Source organism: Passer montanus, unplaced genomic scaffold, assembly GCF_014805655.1.
Source record: "Passer montanus isolate IOZ18808 unplaced genomic scaffold, ASM1480565v1 scaffold8, whole genome shotgun sequence".
NCBI lineage: Eukaryota > Metazoa > Chordata > Aves > Passeriformes > Passeridae > Passer > Passer montanus.
In genome coordinates, this window is record NW_024373256.1 from 3,415,377 (window position 1) to 3,433,720 (window position 18,344).

An 18,344-nucleotide genomic window follows, 5' to 3' on the forward strand; every position below is an offset into this window, starting at 1 on the left:
TACTTATCACAACACAGATTTAATTTCTTAGGCAGTTATAAAATTACAAAGAGCGACGGGCTAGCAGTGAGAGCCAGACACTTGGTGAGGTGGAATGTTAGACAGATTTTTCCACTTATCGACACAGATACCAAACAGTCAGTGAGCACTGCAGGATGCAGGGTTTTCTCCAGGTAAGGAAGCAAATGCAAGAGCAAATAGATCCAGGTAGGCCTAGGGCTGAGTGAACACCCCACAGAAACTGCAGGTTTGGGGAGAAATCCCCACTCCTGAGTCGGACACATGCAGGGGCCCTGCAGCCACAGGCCAAAGCCACAGCACTGACACCTGTAAGGAGCACAAGGGCAGCTGTTTGCAAGCCAGAATTACAATTTCTTGCCCGTTATTTTCAAAGCAGTGTAAGATGAGATTTGCCAGTCGGAACAGCATTAAAATGAAGGCATGTCATGATTAGAAAAATAGGAATTTGCTGAATTCCTTTGGTTGTACAACTGGAATCTGAAAGGATTTATTTACAGTCAGAGCCATGCTTTCTTCATTGCAAGCCTTTCACAGGCCAGCAGATTCCAGGAGAAAGAAAGGCCTGCTCTCCACATGTGGAGAAGACACTCGGGCCTTGCTCCCAGATATTAACAGGTTAAATAAAGTTGACTGTTAGCCAGGACAGCTGGAGCACAGAATAAAGCTTCCCAAACCTCTGCAGTGATTAATCCCCACTAATGCTTTGGACAAAGACTCCTGTTGCTCTGCGAACAGCAGTGGAGCATCTGCACACACCAGTGGGATACTGAACAGCTCAGCAACCCACAGGGAAAGAAACCCTACTGTCCTGCTGCTTGGTGCTAATGCCATTATTGGAGCCAGGAAACACAACATGGGGTGTAACAGAGTGCTGTGCTCGGGCTCAGCGCTCACCCAGCCCCAGGCTCCTCTGCTCACTCCTCCCTTTTCACTATTCCACACAGGTCAGACCAAGCTCCCTCTGTGCACACACCTGTCACTGCATTAAAGGTCTTCTCAGGTATTTATTTGCATTCAGGCAGACTTGAAAAGCCACCACCTCTACCCCCACTCTCTGCAGAACACAGCCAAGGAACTGGCCGTGCAGGACCCGGAGCAGCAAGGAACAAGCACACACCTGATCCCAGAGGGAGCACTCGTGCCAACGTCTTGTTCAACCAGAACAAACAGCTTCTACCAACCTCTTGATGCTTTCCACTTCCTCCTCCTCCTCTGCCAGGCCCTGCCTTTTAACTGCTAGATTGGTATCTATCACTTGTATTTTGGAAACAGTGACATGAGAAGAGACCAGGGCAGATAAAAGCTCTCTGCCTCAGAACTTGAAATACAGAGTAAACAGATGTCGAGACAGCAGCCGAGGAGCTGCACTCGCTGCCCATTTGCACATCAAGAGAAGCAGCTCCTTCCCTAGGTACTCACTGGGAACTGATCCCACTGCAAGCTAAGACCTGAGTTTAGGATTCCAAGTTTTCAGTGTTCCCCCCTCCCCAGCTTTGGTTGCCTCAGTTCTCTGCCTCAACCCTCCACTGAGTTAAAAGCTATCAAGAAGTGCAGCCACAGTGGGGGGAGAGAGAGAGAGAGAGAGAGAGAGGCTGTACAGAACAAACACTGTCCTTCCAAGGAAGGTCAGTCTGCACTGAGGGACTGCACAGGTGCTGCCATATCCTGTGACCAGGAGCTTGTGGCCACAGCAGGGCTCCAGCCTCCTTGGCTTACCCTGGGTCTGTCAGAGCATCAGAACAGAAATGTTTACACATCCTGATTCACAGAGAACAACAGTGCAATCACACACTCCACACTCAGGCGAGGATGCAGCTGCAAACAGCATTTCTGGTTATGTTTAAAGAAAAAAAAATAGAAATACATCTTTGTGTCACTGGGATAAACCCCCAACCTGAAAGGCTTCTAGCTTTGGTAGCACACCACAACAGGGTGGTTACTGAGGGCCTAAGGCCATCACAGGGAAATTACATCAGTCATGTTTTATCTGAGAAAAAGTTTATATCCTCATGCAATTAAACTACTGTCACCATTCTTAAATACACAGACAGTAGGGACCAGAAGTGACCTGCTCCACCCTACTAGCTGGTCACTAACCTCAGAACATTAATATTTTTGCTTTATAGAAAAGATTTTCTCTGTTATAACAGTAAGGAAATACTTTTAACTGGCTTTCAGCTTCTATTTAAGAGTGAACCAAGTAGGGCACAGCAATTCCACAGTGTGTGGCTCAGGAGCAGGAACACACTACAGCATATGGAAGACACAAATACAGTGAACATGGGATCTCCTACTCACCTGTGGAAAATAAGGTATGGAAATTAAGAAGGGAATAAAATTAGTACAATAAATGATCTCCATTTTTAACAGTAAAGTTAGTAATTACATTTAGGGGTGTAACATGGCCTTTGCCACACTCAGGAGTTGTAAAACTTGTGTGCTTAGCAGACCTGTGTTGCTGGTGCATGTTTACTGCTAACTGTGCTTGTGGAGTCTAGGCCAAACCTCCAAGGATGTTATCAGGAATGTTAACCAGCTTCAGTCTGGAATGAGAAGACATCTCCTGGGTGGTTCAGTTTGCCAGCAAAGCTCACTGAGCTTAAATTTACTTCAAGACTTGTATTTCACTCTGCAGCTTGGAACATCACAGCAAAGCTGAGAGCAGTAAAGCAGAATACAAATAAATAACTGCAGACCATGGAATTGAGCTGTCAGCCAGACCTTAAAGTCAAGAGACCAAGTGAGACTTGAGCATGACTCAGGGGTTTGCTGGGAGCGTGCTGGGTTCTGGAGAGGACACCACAAGCCACTCCAACCAACTACTTAGGACAGTCAAGGGCTTGCAGTGAACAAACAAGCCTGATCCCTTCCCTCCCACACACACTTGTGTGCAAACACCTTCCACTGACATGGACTCACAGCAGCCTCCCTGACAGAGCCCTCCTGGCAGGGGCTGCCACCTTCTTTGTACCTGTAGAGGCAGGGGAAGCCCAGCTGCACTCACAGGGCTCAGGACAGAGCCCAGTGCCTGCTACTGCTCCAGGGAAGACTTGCTCATGGTACCCAATCCCAAATGAACATCACTGCCTGCTTGTGGTGGGGAGTTCACACACAGCTGGAGCACTCAGTCTCTGTCCTCCTCTTAAGATCTGCAAATTCCTTGCCTCTCTTTATATTTACCTCCTTGCAAGCAGTCAGTAGAGGGAAAAGAAAGAACCCACATTGCTACACAGAAGGCAAAGCAGGCTCGTTTTGGCAAGGGAAGTAACACTCACCAAGTGCTTCACTAATCACTTGCTCAATAACTGTTATCCAAGACTTAAGAGAAGGCACATTACAACCCTAAAAATAGTCTGCAGCACTGCTCAGGCTCGGAAAACCCTAGTCAGTGTCAAGGCAGTTAAGGATTTATTCCAAAACTGCCAAAGAAACTACCAGTCCTTGAGTGTATCTGTAAGAGGTACTCTGATGAGAGGGAGAATGGGAAGAAAAAAAAACAAAACAGAAAGAAAAACATTGTTATGTAGCAGTAGAGAGCCCAAAAGTAAATTAAACTTTCAAAATCATTTATATTTACATCAGAATGTGAAAAAAAAAATCAAGAACTTTCACTATTGGAGCAGTATTCTCAGCCCCAGACTGAGAAGAAGCAGGAATTGAGAGCCTTCTAGCAGGAAATCTTAAGGCTGTTTGTAGAGTGGGGCTGCCAAACTCTACAGGGACCTCCCTCCAGCCTGACAGAATCCTTGCTTTGGATAATTCAAAAAGGTATAAAAAAAGGTTATTGCTACTCTGCCAAGAAAATAGGACAATCTACAGGAAAGAAAGAAAGTGCTCTCCAAGTCTCTTCCCAAAAACCCACAAGCTTATCAACCACCACAGGCTACAGACACCCAAGTACCAAAGGTGTACAGACAAGATTCTCTGACAATCCTTCCCTCATTCTAGCTCTTCTTCCTGCAGCAATTCCTTTCCTTCCCTGTAAAGGCACTTTCTATATTCTATATCCTTACGCAGGGAAACACTTCCAGTTTTCCAACCCAACAAACAGAACAGTCCCACAAATACACAACATTCAGAAGGAATTTTAATTAACAAAATGGTCCAGGAAAGGGAAGGGAGAACCCAAAAAAAACCAGGCCATTGCATTTGAAAGGTTGCATGTCAGTCACTAGGTATGCCTGCAAGCCCATGCACAGGAAACCATTTGGACCTTTGTCAGTGCAGAACTAGTCTCAGCTTCCAGAACCACTTCTCTACTCCTTCCTTATATAGGCTAAATATTATATACATATATAAAAAAAATACAAACTTGAGTTTGTTATAAAGTGGCTTCTCTCTCTCTCTCCCCCTCCTATGCTTGCTTGGCACATGAATGCATGCAAAGCTAAGTAGGCTCTGAGGGCTGCACAAACAGCAGGTTTTGGCAACAAAAAAAAAAAATAAACACAGCTAAAATAGATAAGCAAGATTAAAAGCCACTGAATTGAAAACCATATATTTTTCCAATTGTATAGAATTAGAACTACAGCTACGACTTAAAACTGTAAGAGTCTGTCATCCTCTCTCCCAACTCATGTCAAAGTTCATAGCAGCATAACACGAGATTCCTCAAGAAATGTCCAGCCAGTGTTCTCTGCTTCAGGAGTGAGTTCACAGGTCCGAGTTCAGTCTGTCCTCAGGATCATGGGGGGATGCTCACTGTCTTCATCCAGTCTAAGTGAGTTGGTTTCATCTTCCAGGCAAGCTCCACCCACAGCACCCAGGTCATCTGTATAGGCTGGAGAGAAAGGAACAAGGAGTTGGGGAATCAGCAGCAACAAACTAAGGCTTAGCTCCAGAGTGAATGAGTGGAGCTGAAGTACCAGGCATTACTTCAAATAGTTTCACTGCCACCCTATGTTTGTTTTTATCATGACTGTTTCATGACTGTGTTTCTCCAAGCCAAGAGCAGTTCATGATCAAAATTAAACTCCTGTGTGTGTGCAATGCATACTGGAGCTTTGGGCAGGCTGCTGTTTTCAGCCTCCACTGATGCAGTGCAATACAGACATGTGCTGACTGCCCTCCCTTTGCAGCGAGGCACTAATCTGGGTGCAAGACATGGCAAAAGCTCCACTGACTTGGAGAGCTGCAGCATTAACCAAGTTCTCCTCCTCTTGATTTATCAGAGCAGTGAATCAGGCTAAAAGGTCGCTGTTCCCATAAAGGAACAATAGCAGCGTTTATCAACCTTTTGTAGAAATTTTTTTTTTTAAAAAGGGAGCAGTGCTATAATTCAGACACTTTGCACAACGTCTGGGTGCAGAACTGTCTCAAGAACCATGTGGCAAATACTAAAACTATCACTACAGCCATCAACCACAACTCAAGACAAAATTCTACCCAGAAAGCAGCAGAGACAAGTGGCCCATCTACAGAAAGCTACTGCACACCACGAGTGCTCTTCTCCTACTGCTCACCAAGGCTCCACCTCGCACGTGCGGTTACGCAAAGCTCGGTGCGGACGTGGACCAGCTCACGCAGCCATCTAGAAGGAAGCAACAGGCAGAGGTGCTCCCTGCCCCATCCCCAGCCTCTCCTTACCATGCCTGCTGGGTGAGGAAGGCACATATGTACCTTTAGTCACAGCGGCACTGTACGTCTGCGCTACCAACGGCCGGTCGTGGGATGCAGACTCCAGAATTTCGTTGGCGGGCTCCATGCTGCCATCCAGCCTGCCAGGAAGAGAGAGGTTAGCTGCAGAGGTGATCTGCCTGGCCACAAGACAGCTGGAGCTGGCAGCTACAGCAAAATATTTCATCTGGTGTGTGCAAGAATAACGTGTATTGAAATGCAACAGGAGGAACTTGGTCCCTCTGTTTCAGAGGCACCTGACAACTCAGGTTGAAGACTCATCAGCATCATGTTTGCCTCTGACACGCATCAGGGTCCTAGTAGCTCATACTAGGAAAAGAAGACTCAAAACAAGACTGCATGACAAAAAAGCCTATTCCAATCAGCAATATTGGAGGTTATCTTGAGCTCTGTAACAAGAGAAGCAGATGCTTCTTACGCAGATACTAGAAAGCCCTCTAGAGAAAGTATTAGAGCATTTCAAAGATTAACAACTTGGTAAAAGCTTCTCTCTATAAGGCTCCACTTCATCTCTGACCAGAGGTCATGTCTTCAAATGTTCAGAGAAGTGTATGATTTTTGACCATAATTGTAGGTTGACCAAAGCTGCAAACCTGAATTATCATCACGAGTTATTATCTTTAATTCCATGATTGATCAGGTAATTTGAGTGTATTACCCTAGCTTTTCCTGCCAACCCTTATTGAGAAACTGCATTGTCCTATTTCTCAAGAGCTCTACAGTACTATTACAGAACACCAGCTGCCTGGCCTATATGCAAGGAAGTTTAATAAGGACACCAGCAGAGAGAGAACAGGGATAATTTCATAGGCCAGTTTCCCCTCTGTGAAGTCAGAGTAAGATCTTTCTCATGTTTGTAACCACTTCATTTATTGATGAAGAGGATGGTGTCACACGTTTCAAATTCTTGTTTAAGTAACTCAACTCAAAGTGCCAAGAGGAAACAGGAGCACAGAGAGAACAGCGATTGATCCCTCCCTGCACTGGGACAGGGTTGAGTTTCTGCTGGTAAAGCAGTGCTTGGTGTAGGGGATACCTGGAAGGAAGGCTCAGGGGGATTCTGAAGTTACTCATTCATGTCAGAGATCTGGAAAAAAGATTACTTTGAAGAAATGAGCTGTTCTAAGTCAGACTTTTCCAGAACAGAACTAAGTTTGAGAAGAAACTGGATTTTGAGAGGAAATAAAATACAACAGTTCTCAGCTAACGTGGACTTACTTGTGCTGCTTCATTAATGTGCACTCGCCTCCCTCCTGGGGGTCTAAGTTGTACATGTAGAGATACCCATCAGCAGCTCCCACCAGCAAACGAGGGATCTTCTGGATTCTAGAAAGGTTTAGAGTAGAAGTTATTAAATAACAGATTATTATATAAAAGATTATTAAATAACATAGAAAGCATGCTCTCCTCCCTTCCCGTGATTTAATGGTTAGACTCAATCTCAGAGGGTTTTCCCAACCCAAATGATTCCATGACTTTAAGGCATTATTTTCCACACTTTAGATCCTGGACCAGGAATGCTGTTAACTGAGCACTCAGGAAAGAACTGTTTGTAAAAGATTTATAGCATAACCACATTTTGGGGCTAAAAGGATGCCACAGGAATCAAGCAATTACACAAACTCAGTATAACAGATTCAGAAGTTACCATCCTGTTATCAAGCTTTGTGCAACTCCAGAGACAAATATTCTAACGGGAAGGATTTACTTATTTGAGAAATGTTACAAAGCTTAATTATTGCTTAAAGGGTGCTTTGAGATCAGAGGAGTGAGAGTACAGACATTAAGTCAATTTAGCATAAAAACTATAAAACCCCCACAAAGTAAGTTTGCTACTGCTCAGCTTATTACTTTGGTAGCTGTGCCAAATGGGACCTGCCTTTGAGGAAGGCAGAATAAAATATTAGATTTAGTCCTCAAAATTAACTTTAATGAACGCTACGCTGTTTTAGAGACAAGAATTATATGAACTTGCTTTCAAAGACTTCTTTAATGGTTAGGCTGGATTGCCTAATTTTGCAATTCACTAACAACATACACCATCACTCCCCATAGTACTAATGGAAACAAATTCCATAAAAGCCCATGGGTCTGTTCTCAATATTCTTGTTTCAAAATTAAAAGACATCTTTAAACAACACTTAGAAATGGGCTATTCCTATCCATATATACCCAAATATTATGCCCTTTCCTCCTTCTCTCACAGGACTGAGAAGTGTTAGCTCTGCCACGTTGCTCTTAAACTGGAATGACCACAGGTGACCACTGCTGTGCTGCAGATAAAGCTGTGTTTTCCAGTGGCAGCCTCTCCAGAACCCAAACCCAGGGTGGGCAGTGCAGGCTCCCCTCCTGTACTCACGTGGCAAGTGCACAGATGTTTTTGTGCCCACAGAAGGGCAGACGGACTGTAGCAAAGGCTCTACCCTGGTTGAACATCTCTGTTACTTGAGAGGGCAGATAGCTTGTGGAGGCCATCAGCACTTTTCCAAAGTAGCCTGTCCAGGTTGTAGGCTCTTCCTGAGGTCTGCAAGTCAGAAGAGAAAAGTGACCCACTTTGCCTTCACCTTCGAGAGAAAAGTGTGTAAACACTTGAAAAGATTTTATTTTAAAAGATATTAAGCAGCTGCCTCTCTTCAGAAATAACTAATACCCTTGAGAATTCTAACACACTTCCTTTATACTACAGGACAAAATGTGTCCTCCAATACCCTCAGCCTGTTATTTAAGCATGTTTGATTGCAAACTGATACTTCTGTATATAAGACTGCATTTTATAACATTCATTATACAAGAGCAGAACCTACTGGAAAGCACTATGTTTCAGGATTTTATTAATCTGTTTATCACTAAGCAAATCATTGTTTCCAATAACTTCCACTGAAATGGAATTAAGACTGTCTTCTCAAATCATAAATAGGAACATTTTACAACTTGGTGTCTTTCAATGCAGGTGGAAGGCATTGCTGATATAGCTCTTCCCATATGGATGTCAGAGGAGGTGAAACAAATGTAACTGAAAATGTTAGAACTGCTCCACACTCCCCTGTGAAGGATGGCCAAGTTCTCCTTGGCAGAAAAACACCTTTTCTACTCAGTGGGAGAACAGTACACAGCTCAGCTGCAGTTGCTGATTCATAAGTGACTTCTTATGCCCTTTACTTTACAGTAGAAGTTCAAAAGAAGTCTGTCCACACTTTTGAGAACTCATTCTGTTGAGCACAGTCAACTTTTAATCCTTTTCCTTGAAAAAATCTAAGGCACCTTTGAAACCTACTTTTCTTTCACAGTCTCAAGTTTGAAGATATGCACCGTCTCCGTGTTACTGGATGCAGACAGAAACATGCCATCCATGCTGAAAGCCAATGAACAGATGCTCACACACCTGGGAAAAAAGAAAAAAGGGAAGAAAAACAAGGAAGTCAAACTATTTGGCTTAGTTAAGAAGATTTCTAAAGCCACCACTGCTTTGCAAGTAACAAAAAACACTCTTCAATAATTAGCAGTCTGAATTCTCTGATCATTTCTTGAAGCTATTCAAGCATAAGACTAATGATGTTCAGCTCTGTTGTTTACCAGATATGGGATCAATTAGTAACAATGTGAACTCAGCCTTACCCTGTATAAAGCACAGCAGCAGCACAGAGTTACTGCTGCCACAAACCACGACACCACTGCACAATGGCTATCACTGGCCACAGCATTAGAAGGATTTAGAAGAGAGTGAAGTAAGAATATTAGATGTACTGCTTCTAATTTTCATAAGAATACAATATATCCTACAAAAGGTGACCCACTTTAAACAAGTTCCCTCACCAATAAATTTTAAAAGGCAAGAGGGAGTACAATTCTGACAGGATTGATTTATAGAATAGTCAAGTCCAAAGGAAGGAAATTGGAAAACATTCAAGCTGAAACTGTTATAAGCCTACATGCAGGGATGAATGAAGATGAAACAGGCAAAGAAATCAGGATGCCAGCTCAATTGCTGAACATACTGGAAATCAACCATAAGGAATGAGCATCAGGTAATTAACCCAGCTGAACTTTACCTCTTCACTCCCCTTCGGAATTCAAAGAGTTTCTGTCCCTCTGGAATGGAAAACACTCTTATTACTGTCCCCTGCAAAGGAAAAACATGAATAGATAATTTTTCATTTCAGGTTCATTCATTGTGTACTAGCTCTAGTGAGCACAACTAGAAGCAGCAAACCACTTTGCTGTTAACTCATTGCTGTGATGCAGCCCAGATACTACATGAAGTATTTATGGAGTCTGTTTGTAGGATGTGTTTGAAGAGTACAGAAACAAGAGGTGGGAGCTACTAATGCAGAGAACAAGCTGTGCATCAAAACCAGCCCTTCTTATCATACTTGATCAGGAAAACCAGCACACTAGACAAGTACCACGAGTGCAATCACTTGGATGTCTTTGTGCTTTTATCAGGTGCAATCAGTTATACCTTTATAGTCTAAGCTTATTACTCAAAGAGCAGAGGCTTCAGACTCTCTAATTTACACACATTACATGAACAATTTGTCATCACATGCCAAAGACCAGCAAGGCACTCCCCTCTCTCTGGATTTTAACTGTCTTGTTTCCATTAGGAAGACAGCATCAAAACAAGACAACTAATTTCTATTAAGTATCCTGCACTAAAGGGAGAAACACTCAGAGGACTGCCCTAATTACAGCCAGATTAAAATGTTTTATTTAAATAACCTTATTATCCAACATTTCACAGCATGGAAATTGTGTCAAATATCATTAACAGATCTTAACTTAGATTTCCCATTTTAACTGTAAGCCATCTTTTCTGGCACTTGCACGTGGAACTGTGCACACTTAAAATACTTAATGACAAATTTGATTTTTATCACTGTCAGCAAGGCAATCAAAAGCTCCCTTACCTTTTCTGAGGCTGTGGCAAGTTTAGTACCACTTGCATCAAATGCCAAAGCAGCCAAGGGACTATCATGAGCTGGGATCATATTGGCAGCTCTCTGCAGTGAATCAATAAAACAGAACCTTAGAACAGTACAGGTTAAAAGCTGCATGTGACAGCATATTTAAGCACATTCAAGGCAAATATGGTTCTTAATTTCTGGACAACAGCTTCAATATTTTTTTCAGTAACTAAGTACATAAAATTATCACTGAAGCATACACATAGAGAATACAAGCAGCAGGAAGACCATTCAAATAGAAATTACTTGGTTCCACCCATTTGCCCAATTCTACTCAATCAAATCCAGTATCAGCACTTGTATTTTCTTTGCTGACATTCTGTGAAGCAAGAGATGCTGCAAAGTGTTGCACAGAAACCTAAGTGTCCAGTAATTCCTCTCTGAGCAAGTTAAGGAATTTTCAAAACCTGCATCTTTAGAGGTGGAAACAGCATTCAAAGATTCTTACCAGATTGATGGTGTCAAAGACTTGTACTTCTCCAATAGTTGCACTTCCTGGATAGGCCAGGTAGCAATTATCATTGTTTATTGATAAAGCACACAACCCTAGAAGGGATGCAGAAACAGGATTAGAAACAGGAAAATTCCAAGACTTTTGCAGTAAAACTTTCTGATTCTGTGCTTGAATGTCACAAAAATAATTCAAATTATCAACAGAAGTAGAAACAAAGATGAGTAATCTCAGAGTCAACCTGCAATATATGCAACTATTTAGCATAAGTTTGTTTAGAATAAAACAGAAAAGGAATAATACCAGTAGAGTTACAATAACTGATAAAACAGTAGAACTTCCCATGTCTGCCATGATTCCTAAAGTATTAACCTGACAAAGTCTTTAACTATACCGAGTGCTGTCAAAATCCAGCTTTTATCTCTCCTGTTTTTTCCTAACATTTCAAGACATCCACTCCAGGAGACCAAATAACTGGGAAGATGCAGTTTAGGGCAGAGTCTGCTACTTGTTCTCAGCTGGATCTAACATGTAGGCTTTCAGACAACACTCATCTTTGTTATTGTATTTGAAAGCAAAATTAACAGCACCACAGTTCCCTGTAGAGATCCTCACACACTGACACAGAAAGCACTTTTCAGAGTTCTGCTGATTCCACCATCACATTTACCTGCAGGATTGGGAGGTGTCTCCCTGATTGTATGTAATACCTTCATGTCTCTTATGTTGTGTATATAAAGAGACTCTTCCAGACATACTATCAGCCTCTAGAAAAGGGAAAGAGGACAAAATGGTGATGTGGAAATGGAGTTCATATGGATCTATCAATCCTAAAAGAATTCTATCCCAAAATGCAGCAGGTACCTTCCAAGAGAAGAGGTGGTACCCACCTGATGGGGAGAAGTAAAAGTCTGACAGAAGATACACAAGATGCAGCTCTTGACACAAACACTGCACCCCCCTTCTCCCAAGGTCACCAGTGCAAACTGAAAACATTCCCATTACTAGTTTAAGTCAGCAAGCCAGAAACCTTTACTTAATTCTTATTCTGTACCAACTTACACGTGGAAATAATGGAAATTACTTTCTGTTTTTGCTAAACAGAGAAAACAGACAAGACTTTTTAACCATTCATAAAGCCTGTAACTTAGCCATAATCATTTGTGAAATGTCTTTTTTGAAAACCTCTAAGTTCTTCATCATCTCATTTACTTTGTAGACTACATGTGGATGACTAACTAGACATTACTCATTTTACACTAACTCCCTGTGCCAGAAATCAAATTAGCCACTCTTTCTCTCGTGACTTTAAACAGGAAACCTCTCCTCCCACACTCATTTTTTGGGGGCAAAGTCAGACATTAAGGTTTTCTCCTCCAGATGCCATTCTCTCTAGTTTGAATGAACTGGTTAAAGACAGAGAAGTCTGTACTTGCTGAAGAGCCTACTAATGATTGTGTCATACAGCAAACTATGCTTCTAAGTGCTTAAAAAAATCCACCAGTTGCGTGATGTTTTTTAGATTTTATTTTTTGAGATGAATTCAGCAAGCAGCACTTACAACCATAACAATTTAATAGATAACTTTAAATTTTGGCCTGAAGACAAAATGCCAGTCTTACATACTTTCACATTTAGGATGAAAGGATGATTCACACTGGGAGGGACCTCAGCAGGTCTCTAGTCCAATCTCCTGCTCAAAGCATGCCTGGCTTAACTCAGGGTATTTCCCCAAGTAAATACATAAACACAGAACCAAAAATACTTAACCAAATACAAGTACTGAGATGCCATACAGAAGCTACAGCTGGAAAAGTACTACTAAATTTCAAAATTCTGTCATCAAAGAAAGAGACCTCAATCAGCAGAGGAAGTGCCAGAATCAGATCCACAACCCCTTTCCCACATTTCCACCTAGGTAAAACCACTACTCACCTGTCTATTGAGTTTGACAGCCAAGATGGTGTTGGAGTAACTGTAGTTGCAAATCTCTGTCCCCTTCTTAAAGTGACAAACTTTCAGCTTGCGTGGAGCTTTAAGGCTAACAATGGCCACCAGACTACTGGAGAACAGCCTCTCCACAATGCACACATCTTCTGTGTCAGCTGAGCAATCATAGAACGAGGGAAAAACAGAGAAGGACATTTCAGGGAAGAAGAATGATGCATATCAACAGGAAATATTGTCTAAGAAAATCATAGATTCAGTCTATGTAAAAATACAGTTTAACACCACAAACATTCTGCCATGACAGCTCAGAGTAAAGGTGGGGCATGGGATAGGCTTTTAAAGCAGAAAATCTACACAGCAAGTGATGATTTCCAAAGATTTCCTCCCCCTTCCCAAGGTGTCACACAATTTTACATTTCTGAACAGTATCTACTCCCCATACCTAGAATCCAACAGAAAAAATCCCAACGCTACAAACCCCAGAAAAATCATCAAATTCCAGCACTTTACAATCTTCTTTTATCTCTGCAGAAATTTAGGAAAGCAAACATTTTTTGGGCTTTTTTTGTGCGTGTGTTTGGGTTTTATTTTTAAAGCTGTATTATGCTTGAAAGGGTTTCTGAGCACCTAAACCCTTGGCATTTCCATTTACCCTTCTATGAAGAGAGAAAGGTTACAGTATCAGAGAAGCTGGTGAAACTCATTTGCCTCAGGAGTGCTGCAGTCACCAATTAGCATTTCCACACATCCCATCTTTTACCTGACAAGCCCAAAGAGCAATTTGTGCAGGAATCACTGATGCCCAGCATTCATGCAGAGCCATAAAACATCAGATTTGCCAAATGTTCCTACTATGGGTGCACTGAAAGCAAAGGAGGAACACAAATCCCTGTGTGAGGAGTCCAGGATCTCTGGCAAAGATGATTTTCAGAGCATTTGATCATAGCACAGCACTGGACCATGCTGGCAGGAGGCCAAGGCCCACCACCAGTTATCCTGGCATCTGTGCCTCCCCCTCCATCCCATAAAGCTCCTCTCCAAAACCCCAGGAACACAGTGCAGTATGCAGGAACACTGAATACAGCACCCCAGGAACACAGTGCACACAGTTTTAGGGCAGTGAGAAGCTGGAGAGAGTTTTACCATGCTCTGCAGCTCTTTCACAGCCACTGGCTACACCTGCCCTTTCATTACAGAACCCAATCAAGACAAGTGACTTGAGCCTTTGGCCTTGATCCATCAGAACAAATTTTTCAGGAGTCAGCTTCTGGATTAGCTCAATGCTTAACACATTCCAAACCATAAAACTGCCAGTAAAAAACAAAAAAAAAACCAACCCAAAAGAGCTTGTTTCTGAAGGCTTCTGTTTTGGCCAAGAGAAACATTAAGTAATTAATTTGCACTGTTCCCATCAGCAGTGACAGAAACTCCATAAAAAAAGTTCTGTTCAACATTCTCAGTATATGACACTGCCATCAGTGTGGGACACGTCTGCTTTCAAAGTGCTTTTTCTGGGCAGTTATTTCAAGAAAATGAACACAAAATATTTAATGTCCTACATTTTTTTGAGAGAAACAGCCTACTTATGAAAAAAGAGCAGGTTTACACTCTGCATTTTCAGTACTCCATGCTACATAATTGACTTTTATCTACATCTTGTATTTAATATGGTACTTTTCCAGAGAAGACATAACAGCTCACAGAGGCTTTGAAAATTCAATTTTCTCATGCAATGGGGATAATGCATTTTAGTAATTACTTTGTTTTCAAAGAATTGTTCTCCATTTTTCTGATACTACACAAAACACATGAAAAAGAAATACAAAAATCTGCTTCAATGAATGTATGCAGAGACTTTGAAATGCAGAGGTCCATGTTCCTTGAATCAGAGTAGCTACATAAGACTCTCAAATATTTTTAGAGGATGGGTTATCAGCTTTCCATCTAAGCCTGGAGTCCTTCAAAATAGTGACATCCTTTTATGAGAGTCAGAAGACCAGCACTCAGAGACCCAAACCCCAGAGACTGCTCCCAGGCCCAGGGCAAGCACAGCTTTCCCCATCCAGGGACAAGTGTGCAGACACAGCTTCTGGGAATTGTCACCCTCCCAGGCAGGCAGGAGAATGGCTATTTCAGCAGGGATTCATATGGAAGCAGTGCTGTCCTGTGCTGCACTGATGGGAAGGGTAGGCAGCAGGGGAGGCACACAGGGAAAAGCACTATCAACAACTAAGCCACCAGACAGAAGAAACAATTTTCAATGAGCAGAATGCCTCAAAGGTATTGATAATCCTTCAGTCACACCACAAAAAGACTATAATACAGACAGTTACCTTTAAAGAAAGCCTTTGTGATGGGCATTTAATTAAATTCACTTTAAAATACAGGATGCACCTCTGCTCCTTTGTCTTCCTTTAACAGGAAGAAGAGATAAAATCTCTTCACAGCTGCCAAGTAATTTATGCTTCCCAAGAGCAACTATTCAAGAGGGTACCAGGCTATACTGCCCATCCTGTGCTCAGCTGACCTGAATTAATCATATGTTTAGCAGAATAAAGCCCTATAGCAATGCTGCTACTCAGGTTTGGGTTTTTTTTCTATTAGTATAATCTCCTTTACACTACACAACTGAGCATTGCCAAAAACTCAGATTCAAAACAGAGTAAGAACAAAAAGAACTGCAAAACAAATTAAGTATCAGCAGCGAGGGGAGAACAAGCAAACACATAACAAGATTAGTTTCATAAACACAAGCATGTAGCATCACAGACAAGAGCTGGTTAGAGCTGGCTAGATTATGATCAGCTGTGCCTTTATTCCATTTTTAATCCAAGAACATGAAGCATGTTAGAAGCATTCATTAAGCCTTAAAGCACCCTCCAATCTAATGCTTGTTTTTACAGTGGGATCAACTGCACAGGGAGTCAGGAGATTTGCTGTCACAGGAGAAGTCAGTAATGGGAGCAGCCAAATCTCCCATCTTTTTTTGTATTTCTCTCAAACACAAGTCAGCTGAGGCATATTCTGCAGTTTAGTTTAAACACCTACACAAGAGCTGGCAGATCAATCTTCCAGAGGAGAAGGAGGGGTCTTAACAGTGCTCACTCAACACGAGAAGTCTTTAGACCCACTTAAACTAAATTGGGAAGTGGGAGGGACCATGTTTGGGAGGCCTCAAGACACCTTTCCTTGAGGAAAGGAGGTACCCGATGCACAGGAAGCCCTCCACCCTCATATCAAGTTTTAACAGGCATGGTTTGCAAGTCCAAGATTGAAAATTATTTGACTCACACAAAGAAAATGGAGGTCTCTCAATATTTCTATCTGCTCTGAGCCAAGAGTGTCTGGCTTCCACAGGCCGAACCACTGGAGTTTTTGTAGTGAGAGGACAAAGACTAATGGGTTCAAACTCATAGAGGAGAAATTCAGGTTCAGTATATGGAAGAAATTCTTCCCTGTCAGGGTGGGGAGGCCCTGGCATAGCTTGCCCAGAGAAGCTGTGGCTGCCCCTGGATCCCTGGAAGTGTCCAAGGCCAGGTTGGATGGGGCTTGGAGCAACCTGGGATAGGGGAACTGGATCATCTTTAAGGTCCTTTCCAACCCAAAACATTCTACTAAATGTTACCTCACTTAACACTCAGAAAACTTAAAATATCCAAGAGTTTATGTCAATACAAGCATCCCAGAACAGTCTGAAGACAAGACTGGAATCAGCAGGTCAAAATTCCAACTCCAGCTGCTTTTATCGGTTTATTGCAAGATGTTGAACAAGGCACTTTACCCAATCTGTGTTTTTCTCTCAAGGACTACTCAGAAGATGCAGTCCTGCCCAGTGCAGCCAACCTCTCAGAATATTTTTCAGTGTCTTGTGTAACAGGGAATCATCTTCACTGAGTCTCCTGGGGTGACACCAGGCCAGGCACTGGAAGTGCCTGGCATACTGCAGAGGTCAGGTACATAAACTCCATGGCAGAAAATGGAATCCAAGCCACTTATTAACCAGTACAACCAGACCATGACTCAAATAGGAAGATGTAGCTACAACACAATTTAATCCGACCACAGGTGCCTAATTTGAACCTCCCAATTACTTCTCTCCATTGACTGTGTACAGAAGCAGGCTGTCATCCCAGGTAATGGGTGATCTGAATCACACCCCATTTCCAAACTTAACGTGCCACAGGGTCAGGTCACTCTGGGAATGGAGTCTGAGGCAGCTCTGTCATGGGATCCCACTGTAAATGCTGACATCACAACAGTTGGTACCACCTGCTCACATGGAGTTTACAAGAAAGCAAGGATACTCATGCATAGCACTCATAGCTGACTTATTAGCATCTCAAAAAAGGGAAGTCTGTGAACTGCTGACAGAACAGGGAATACCACTTCTCTCCCAGGCCTCCCTCCATTTCACCTCAGATCATACTCAGCTGTGATCACCATTGAGAAGTGATGGGAATATGAGTTATTCACCCTTTTGGATGAGCAAGTCTGCAGCTATCATGTTAAAGAATAATTTTCTAACAGAAAGTATTAGGATAAAAAAATAATTAAGGCTAGAGGTATATTAGTGCTTCCATGTTCCAAAAGCCAGTATAAAGACCCAAAAGACTCTCACATGAGTAAATTATTACTTTTATACTCAGCTGCTATGTAACCTGGCTGGACATTATTAGAAAAGCAGAGTTCTCACAGCTACTACCAAATTCCATACCATACCAGCTAAATTTAAATACAGAACACTGATTCATAGTTCTACCCTTCCTGCAATTACTGTATTTGTGTGATATTTACACTTAAGGTTTCTTTTATGCCAATTTCAAACAACCTGTGAAAAAATGAAACATTTCTTATTTTTCCCACATTAAGCCAACTAAGGGGATTAAACAAAAAGAAAAAAAAAAGAGAAAGATACTCACTGCATTCATAGATCTGCTCTAATTTGTCCACAGAAGAAAGAGAGAAGAATTTGTAGCCTGATTTACTGCCAACAGCAAGGGACCTGCAAAAGAAACAAGCCAGTCAGGAACATCACCTCCATCAGCTGTGATTACCCTTGGAGAGATTCTTACCCAGTTCTAAACCTCCAGCTGGGTTAGCTCAGTAAGGAAAGTCATAAAAAGTTTCAAAAGTCAAAAAAAGCCGTAACAGACACAGACAGCTTCCTCAATTCTGAACAGACCAAACAGCTTCAGAATTACAGAATTTGGGTGGGGAATTCTGCTTCACATTTATGAAATGAGAGTTCACAGCCTAAAGTAAACCTACTGCCCAATTCTCACCGGTGATTTCTTCACACAGCTAAAAGCTTTGGTGTGGAG

At 42.2% G+C, this 18,344-nt stretch overlaps 1 protein-coding gene across 3 annotated transcripts in view; it reads right to left on the reverse strand.

Moving 5' to 3' along the window:
- WIPI2 (WD repeat domain, phosphoinositide interacting 2) overlaps positions 1-18,344 on the reverse strand; it is a 26,935-nt gene continuing 8,591 nt past the window's right edge. For 2 of the 3 annotated variants that reach the window (XM_039732569.1, XM_039732571.1), the window contains 11 exons: positions 17,943-18,025; positions 13,009-13,178; positions 11,744-11,840; positions 11,071-11,168; positions 10,566-10,658; positions 9,708-9,778; positions 8,933-9,040; positions 8,018-8,182; positions 6,877-6,984; positions 5,608-5,738; positions 1-4,801 (listed from right to left, as the gene is read on the reverse strand). In XM_039732569.1, coding sequence (XP_039588503.1) covers positions 4,689-4,801; positions 5,608-5,738; positions 6,877-6,984; positions 8,018-8,182; positions 8,933-9,040; positions 9,708-9,778; positions 10,566-10,658; positions 11,071-11,168; positions 11,744-11,840; positions 13,009-13,178; positions 17,943-18,025 — 1,237 coding nt within the window. In that variant the 3' untranslated portion in view covers positions 1-4,688. The remainder of the gene's footprint in view (positions 4,802-5,607; positions 5,739-6,876; positions 6,985-8,017; positions 8,183-8,932; positions 9,041-9,707; positions 9,779-10,565; positions 10,659-11,070; positions 11,169-11,743; positions 11,841-13,008; positions 13,179-17,942; positions 18,026-18,344) is intronic. The other variant, XM_039732570.1, reaches the window with a different exon arrangement.